Source organism: Fukomys damarensis, unplaced genomic scaffold (assembly GCF_012274545.1).
Source record: "Fukomys damarensis isolate Sample0158 unplaced genomic scaffold, DMR_v1.0_HiC HiC_scaffold_20, whole genome shotgun sequence".
In the NCBI taxonomy this organism is placed as follows: Eukaryota; Metazoa; Chordata; class Mammalia; order Rodentia; family Bathyergidae; genus Fukomys; species Fukomys damarensis.
This window is the reverse complement of record NW_022900932.1, coordinates 1806243-1814516: the sequence shown is the minus strand read 5'-3', so window position 1 is coordinate 1814516 and position 8274 is coordinate 1806243. Positions and strand designations below refer to the sequence as shown.

The following is an 8274-nucleotide window of genomic DNA, read 5'->3' as shown; positions in this document are numbered from 1 at the left end:
ATTTGGAGAATTCTTTAAAGTCCTCCCAGCATTTGCGGCGCTCTCCTCAGGTCGGCTCTGGGAGGAGGCTGCCTCGGAACCAGGGGATTCCCCTCGGCCCTTTCAGGCCTCCCAATACAACTCTGCACCCGGCAACTGAGGTGTCATCATCAAGGGTTTTTCTGATTGGCCAAAACCTGATCGGACAGTGCTTTGGGTGTCTTTAGATTTCCTTGGCTCAGCTCTCACAGTTGCTCCCTAGCTCAGAACAGTGGCTGCGGAGACCACCTTGAGAAGAGGATGATTCTAAACAAAGCTCTAATTGTCGGGGTCTTCGCCCTGACCACCATGATGAGTTCCTGTGGAGGTGAAGACATCGTGGGTGAGTGCACAGCTAAGGGAAATAGGAAACCGAAAGGGAGAAGAGAGGCTGAAGAGAGAGTTCTCAATATTAGAGATCAAACTTTTATTTTGTTCTCTGCTTCAAGAAGTCAGAGCCAAATCCGCCCAGGGAGCTGTGCCGCTAAGCTCCTGATTCTGTCTCTAGTATGGGATCCGGTGAATGTAGCCTGGAGGGGGCACCGTGACGTTCACTGGCTGCGTCCAGACACTTCCCAGATGGTTAGGGATGTTTCCATGCGTCAGCTACTGCGTTACCCAAATGAAACAAGCGATTACTCTCGAATTTCTCTGACCAACTGTTTAAGCTTTCTGTATATCTTCTACGTATCTTTTTTTTTTTTTTTTGAGACAGGGTCTCACTATGTAGTTGAGACTGACCTGGAACTCAATATGTAGCCCAGGCTGGTCTTGAACTCACAGCGATCCTCCTGCCTCAGCCTCCCGAGTGCCGGGATTACAGGCGTGCACCACCATGCCCGGCTTTCTTCTATGCATCTTGGTGAAAACAGTTTCGTGAAATGTGTAGATACGAAGGAAGCCGTCCTTTTCTTTGACTCAGATTCCCACACCTCTCGGTGCCGGGGATGAGCACAGTTGGGAGCAGGATGTGCCTCTGGACCATTTTATCTCGTGTTCTTCACTACCCTTGGGTACCTCACGTGTTGCTTCACAAATAATCAAATTAAATATGGATATGCTTTAGAAATGGTGAAAATCTGTGTCAAAATGTCCCCTGTTCGTTCCAATTACAGTTTTATATTTTTTCTTTAACAAAGTAAGGAATATCTTTGTTTTCATTTTAAAACTGTAATTCTTTTCTTTTTTATTGAATTTATTGGTACTTTTTCGGTATACAGTACAGTTACATTCATCACTGGGACCTTGTACCTTTCCATGACAGAGCTCAGTTCTCATTTTTCCCCCATTCCCCTGCCCTCCCTTCACACCCTCCACCCTTCCCTATTTATAAAGGCTTTGTTTCCATTTTTTTCCTTTTCTTGTATTTTTACTTGTCCCTTATTTCCCTTCCCCTCCCCTTCCCACTTCCCCTACACCTTTAGCCCTTTTCTTCCTATTTCACATTGTCAGTTAGACAATTTGGATCTTATCTACACTTTTAGTTTTTTATACCAGAGAAACTGTTTGGTATTTACATGTCCTATTTATTTACTTAAGAATATGGCCTCAATATGCATCCATTTTCCTATGAGTGACTCTAGTTTCTCATTCTTTATGGCTGAGTAGTACTCCATTTTATAGGAAAAACCACATCTTTTTTATTCAGTCTCCAACTGATAGGCAGTTGGGCTGTTTCCAAGTTTAAAACTGAGAATATTTTAATGAAAAACTTGGAAAGCTATTTTATCAACCCAAGTTACCTATTCCCCACTTCATCTAACAAAGTTCTATGAAAAGAAAGTAACAATATGAAATAGGAAGAAAGGGGCTAAAGGTGTAGGGAAAGTGGGAAGGGTAGGGGAAAGGAAATAAGGGAAAAGAAAAAAATATGAGAAAAGGAAAAATGGAAATGAAGTGTTTTTAAAGGGGAAGGAAAGGGAGGGTGAAGGGAGGGCAGGGACAAAGGGAAAAATGAGAACCAAGACCTGTCATGTAAAGGTACAAGATCCCAATGATGAATGTAACTGTACTGTATCCCTAAAATGTACCAATAAACTCAATGAGGGAAAAAAAGAAAAAGAAAGTGAGCATTTCACACCAGAGAAACTATTCGGTATTCACATATATGTAAACAAGATCCAAATTGTATAACTGATAATGTGACTAGGAAGAAAGGGGCTAAAGGTGTAGGGGAAGTGGGAAGGGCAGGGGAAAGGAAATAAGGGACAAGAAAAAATATGAGAAAAGGAAAAAATGGAAACAAAGTCTTTATAAATAGGGGAGGGGAGGTTGGAGGGCAAGGGTATGGGGAAAAAATGAGAACCAAGATCTGTCATGTAAAGGTACAAGATCCTGATGATAAATGCAACTGTATTACATACTTTAAAAGTACCAATAAACTCAATAAAAAAGAAAAAATAAATAAACTAATACCAAAGAAAAAAGAAAGAAAAGGAAGTGAGCAGTCACAGGTTATGTTTTCCTTGAGGCCTCTCTGCTTCAGTTGCCCACCTCTTTCTACCCTGTCTTTATACATTCCTTTATCACTATTTCCTTTCAGAAGCCATCTCTGGCTCTGATGTTTTATATGAATCGTAATGTTATTTTTGAAAAGTTGAAAAGTCAAATGGTTGAAAGGGGAAGTGTAACGGGAGGTACTCTAAAATTTCTTCTGAAATTAGAAGAAAAAATAAAGTTTCAGGGTCTAAGAAAATGTTTTAACTTTTAATTCAGAGTGAATTAAATTGTCTTTATTACAAGGCTGTCATAAAACATCATTTTAATACCTTTATGGAGGAAGGAGCCCACGAGGGCAACGGTGTTCGCAACTCACACGTCTCAGTGCAGCCCTAGCCATCGCCGGTCCTGATTTTCATGATTCTGCTGACTGTGTAGCTGTGGGTCCTTCCCCAGCAACTCTGTAATCTTAGAGGGCAGCAACTGTCACCCAGTACACATTTTTGAGCACATAATGAGTGTACATGGGAGAATTAATGATGGAAACGCAAGGCACATGGCCCCTAGAGAGTGAAAAATTAGAGGGTGAAACAGTTTGAGGTGTAGGAAAGAAAGACTGCTTAGCAGCACAGGGGTCACAGCTGAGGCTGAAACCACTGCAGTGACTTGGTTGAGTTTGTATGGCAGTGACAGGTCCTCCAGCAGCACGTGGCAGCCAGAACAAATATCAGCTGAAAAGAGTTACACATCCATTAATGTTCTCAAAAGGAGTCCCGAAGATTAACTGCAAGCAGGAGGAGGCTTTGTTTGAAGGGCCCGTTATGTGATCCGCCCAGGGGATTATGCTGGGCGGGGAAGAAAGCACCCTGTTCTCCGGGCAGAACATTGGGAGGGAGGAGATGGAGGCCATAAACCGTTGAAAGCACTTTTAGGGAGAAGATTTTGCTAAAATATTAGTAGAAATTTCCAGGGTGAATGATTGGTCTCTTGGAAATCCTAAAAGATAATTTCAGGGAGAAAACCAGCCCCTGCAAAGACAGAGAAACGTGAAACCATGGTGCAGTTTGCTTTGACTGCAGACACCAGAGCTGATGCTGGGCTATAAATTGTCAACACCATCAGCGCGGAGCTCACTCCGGGGTTGTGCCTGCTCCTGTCCTCCCAGACTCTCCCACTTTTCACTGAGCTCCCTGACAGCAGAGATGATGCCTGACGGGCGTTTTCCTCTTTGCCTTCCATTATGTCTGATGTTTGTGGAGGTTCCGTAGATAAAGGAGGAGGAAACCCTGGAATGTGCAAGGAAAGATGAAATGGTAAAAGTGTCTGGTTAGTCTCGCGGGGCGGAGTCAGGCTGCACCGGCTGCTGTTCTGCCTTGGCGCTCAGATAAGCAATTGGTGCCTTCATTTATCCATGTCTGCAAGTGAATGTGCGGATTGTATCAGAAAAGGGGGAGGTTTAGTAATCTCATTGAGGAATCAGAGGTGAATCAGAGGGGGTGACAAGATTCGAAACACAAATAAAGCTTCTATTTTTCATCTCTGAAGAAATTGGATGCTCTCTTCCAAGGGTCACTACATTATATTTTATAATGTTTTCATGTCATTATATTCTTTCTTATGTACCCCACAATTGTCAGAAGGGACACTTTTAAAATGATGAGATTCTCTGTGCTTTTCATTGGTTAAAAAGAAAGAGGGGGGAGAAAGAAGAGAATTCCTACACAGAAAACACTCTGTCCTGAGCGAACACTGAGAGGAAAGGAAGGATTATAATTTGTTGTTAACTAATGAAAGAATTCGGTGAGATATAAAACTTATGAAGCAGAAACTGAAACCAGCAAAGAAAGCTTACTACTACTTACTAAGACAACAATAATTTATCCACGTCCCCTTCCAGTCCATTACAGTATTATTATACATTTACAATGTGCCAGACATGGAATGAAAAACCCAATAAATAACAGAAATTCCATATGTGACATTCTGCCACTGTGGAGTATAAATCATTCCTGGAAAGGCAGACTGGACTCTAACCAGATAACTACACACACCAAGGGAAGAGGAAGCAAGCACAAGTGCCGGGAATTTTCTATAATTGCGGCAAAGACGTTGTCTAATAGTCAGGTTTTTTCTGTCACTTTGTTTAACCATGTTGTTTTCCTTCCTGTTTTCCACCTTTCTGCTGTTCACCTACTTTTATCAGCTGACCATGTTGCCTCCTACGGCGTCAATGTGTACCAGTCTCATGGTCCTGCTGGCCAGTACACCCATGAATTTGACGGCGATGAACAGTTCTACGTGGACCTGGAGAAGAGAGAGACTGTCTTTTGGGAGCCTGAGATTGCTAAAGTTGCAGGTTTTGACCCACAAGGTGCCCTGAATAACATAGCCATATTGAAACACAACTTGGACATCATGATTAGACGTTCCAACTCTACTGCTGCTATCAATGGTTTGTGCTCACCGTTCTGCCTCACCTTACGGAGCCTTTCCCCTCCTACCGGTTTTCTCATCCTTCTTCCCAGGGAGTCCTCAGATCTCCTCCGGGTAATTCCTGAAACTCTCCCTCCCACAAATGACATAGTTCCATGTAGCACAAGCTCCTCGCATTATGTGTTCATGAAATCCTTCTACGGGAGGCCCCTGACCTCCGAAGTTATTAAGCATATCTAAAGAAAGAAGAGCACAGGGACAAATCAGGCAAAATATAGGGGTTCCCAAGCACAAGCTAAACAAGACTCAGATGATGATGTGGGTCGATGTGGGTGGGAGGGGGGCTCCTTCAAGAAGAAATGTAGAACCTCAGGGCAGAGCTGATTGTGACTCAGATCAGTGCTATTTCTTCTTCTAGAGGTTCCTGAGGTGACCGTACTTCCCAAGTCTCCTGTGGTGCTGGGTCAGCCCAACACCCTCATCTGTGTAGTGGACAACATCTTTCCTCCCATGATCAACATCACATGGCTGAGCAATGGGCACTTGGTTACAGAAGGCATTTCTGAGACCAGCTTCCTGTCCAAGAGCGACCACTCCTTCCAAAAGATTGCTTACCTCACCTTCCTCCCTTCTGCGGACGATATTTATGACTGCAAAGTGGAGCACTGGGGCCTGGACGAGCCTCTCCTGAAACACTGGGGTATGTGTGAGTCCCAGTGCCTCTGGTGTCTTTTCATTTCCTGCCAACCCAGAACATCCTACGCATTAGCCTCAATACCCAAAACTTCTTTTCCACACATGAAGCATTTGTAATGGGAAGCTTCTCTCTTCCCCCTCAAGCCCAGCCTTGAATCTGCAGAGCCAACTTCCCATGCCCTGCCCTACATTCTGCACATGAATGCAGCCCATCTTCTGACCTCACCCTCACTTTCACAGAACCTGAGATTCCAGCCCCAATGTCAGAAGTGACGGAGACTGTGGTCTGCGCCCTGGGGCTGTCCGTGGGCCTCGTGGGCATCATAGTAGGCACCATCTTCATCATCCAAGGCCTGCGCTCAGCTGGTGCCTCCCGACACCCAGGGCCCTTGTGAGTCACACCTTGGAAGGGAAGGTAAGAGTTCAGGTTTTCCAGAGCTGAAGCCATGGTCCAGAAAAAGGAAAGTGGGGAAGGCTGTGGTTGCAAAGTTGTGGGAGAATTAGAAAATGGCATATGGATGGCACAGGAGGACTGAACGATCTCACATCTGTTCTCTTTCAGACACACCGTCCATCTGCAGAGCAGAAGAGTAGATGTGCTAGGGCACCTAGAGCTACTTTCTGGCCCAATTCCCCATAGTCTTTTTCTCATCTGAATATTCCTCCTCACACTTTGTTTCTGGGGTTAAGATATGGTATCCCTTATGATTTCTTATATGCCTTTGAGTTCTCTCTCTAATCTGTTGAGTTTTTTTTCATTTCTCAAATATTACTAGTTATGAGATCCATGGGATAGTCTGTCCAGCTATCTAATCCCTCAGTGACCTTCTTCTGGTTCTCTGTGGAGGCAATAAATCATTTATAAATTCCCTATTGACACTGCACCTAAGATGAGGTTATGGAACAGCTGGAAGTCTATAAGGGTGTTTCTATTCATACCACCTGCCTCCATGGGCTCTAGGAGTAATCAAAGGAAAGAAGATGGAATGTTAATACAGTATTTGACATGGCATAGTTTGGTGCAAAAAATTAATTCCAAATTGAAGGCTTAGCATTTTTAACTTTATAACACTGTATATAAACCATCTAACATACTGAATCTTTTTCTTTGAGGGGGTACCGGGGATTGAACTCCTGTCCTTGCGCTTTCAAGGCAGGCCACCAAACCGCTGAGCTAAATCCCCGGCCCTAACATACTGAGTCTTATTTTTTTTATCCAAGGTTCGAAAGTCATAATACTTTCCTTGCAGAATTATTTACAAAATTGGAATAACGATATATAGGCAGTGCCTTAGCCATATTAAAAGAGTCTTTTATATTATATTACATTATATTTCTTTTTCTTAGCCCTTTAATGATTTAGGAGATTCATATATGGAGCTATGGATAAATTTATTTTCATGAATAATTGTAGAAATGTTTCCCCTCTCCACAGTGAAAAAGGATGAAAGTGGGTTAAATTCAAAGAATAGAGGAGGTGTTCCATGACATATTACTGGGGAAGGGATGGATAAGAAAATTCTTAGGACAAGAAGATGTATTGTTTAACTTTTTAAACTCTCCAATAAAAGAATATGTTCCTCCTTAATGGCCTGTTGTTTTTAATAAAAGTATGCTGTATGCCAGGGATTTAGCTCAGTGGTTCCACTGCCTGCTTCACAAGTGCAAGGTCCTGAGTACCATCCCTGGGACCCAAAAGATAAATAAATAAAAGTATGCTGTATGCAACAGATCTTCGTACATGTTGACTTTGAGAAGGAGGTAAGATTCAATGAGGAAAGGCTAACTATAAACAATAATAGAAGAGGAACCACTCCTGCTCCCGACCCATCCACCATCGCTCAAGCACCGGGAAGGTAGCCACACGGGTGCCCCTGAACCCCCATAAGCCACCCCCACTGCACTCTCAGACCTCCTGACTGTGCCAGTCTTTGGACTCACTCTGCAAAGACAGAGGTGGTCATCAAGGGTATTTTTCTGAGTTCCCAACTTTGAACATCTTTAAAGAAAGGGCGTGGGAAAACTGTAATAGAACGTTGTGAAGTTCAACCATTCAGAAGGATGGGGAACTCAATCTGGGCCTTGCAGTCCGAGGTCAGTCAGAGTCAGGGGGTTCAGCCATCAGCTAACTGAGATCAGGGGTCTTGCATCCTCGCTCTGTCTGAGCCATTAAATGGTAAATACACTATATTGAAATTTTGTTCACTGTAGACATGTTCTGGTTGACTGCTTCTTGATTTCAATTTAATTCAAATGATTTAAGGGTGATAGACTAGTGACTACTACCGGTGGTCAGTGTCCAAGTTGTGCTTGATCTTAATGTGTTGCTGATTGTATCAGTTGGGGTAAAACATTGCGGTTGATTTGATGAGCTGTTTTCTCTGATGTTATGAAGATGCGAATGCCTGTGGGTCGTTAGAGACACAGAAGCTAGGGCGCAACTAACTATATCAGGAAGATTTGGGTGATAATCCAGAGATTAAACCAAGCACAGTCCAACAACAAAAATAAAAGTGAGAAAACACTTAAGCAAGACACAAGGACAGACTTCCAGTTTACCAATGGCAAACAGTAGGGCAAATGAGGATGAAAAGGCCGATGGTGAACCACCAGGACACCCTGAACTCAAAGCACAGGAAGTAACAAAACAGATCAATCAGGCTCTAGAAAAATTCAAAACAGAAATAA

The 8274-nt window shown here is 43.2% G+C and overlaps 1 protein-coding gene across 1 annotated transcript; it reads left to right on the top strand.

The window, feature by feature from the left end:
• Window positions 1–206: 206 nt before the first annotated feature.
• LOC104874226 (HLA class II histocompatibility antigen, DQ alpha 2 chain) lies at window positions 207–6856 on the top strand. The gene is made up of 5 exons (XM_010641252.2): window positions 207–361; window positions 4661–4909; window positions 5309–5590; window positions 5827–6001; window positions 6149–6856. The coding sequence occupies exons 1-4, from the start codon at window positions 280–282 to the stop codon at window positions 5979–5981; spliced, it is 768 nt and encodes a 255-aa protein (XP_010639554.1). The 5' UTR covers window positions 207–279; the 3' UTR covers window positions 5982–6001; window positions 6149–6856.
• The last annotated feature ends 1418 nt before the right edge of the window (window positions 6857–8274 follow it).

Bases quoted from the DNA above. Each gene is read 5' to 3' on its own strand.
- LOC104874226 (XM_010641252.2), top strand. From the start codon at position 280: ATGATTCTAAACAAAGCTCTAATTGTCGGGGTCTTCGCCCTGACCACC. The intron at 362-4,660 runs GTGAGTGCACAG...TACTTTTATCAG, and splicing joins TGGAGGTGAAGACATCGTGG to CTGACCATGTTGCCTCCTAC. The intron at 5,591-5,826 runs GTATGTGTGAGT...TCACTTTCACAG, and splicing joins GCCTCTCCTGAAACACTGGG to AACCTGAGATTCCAGCCCCA.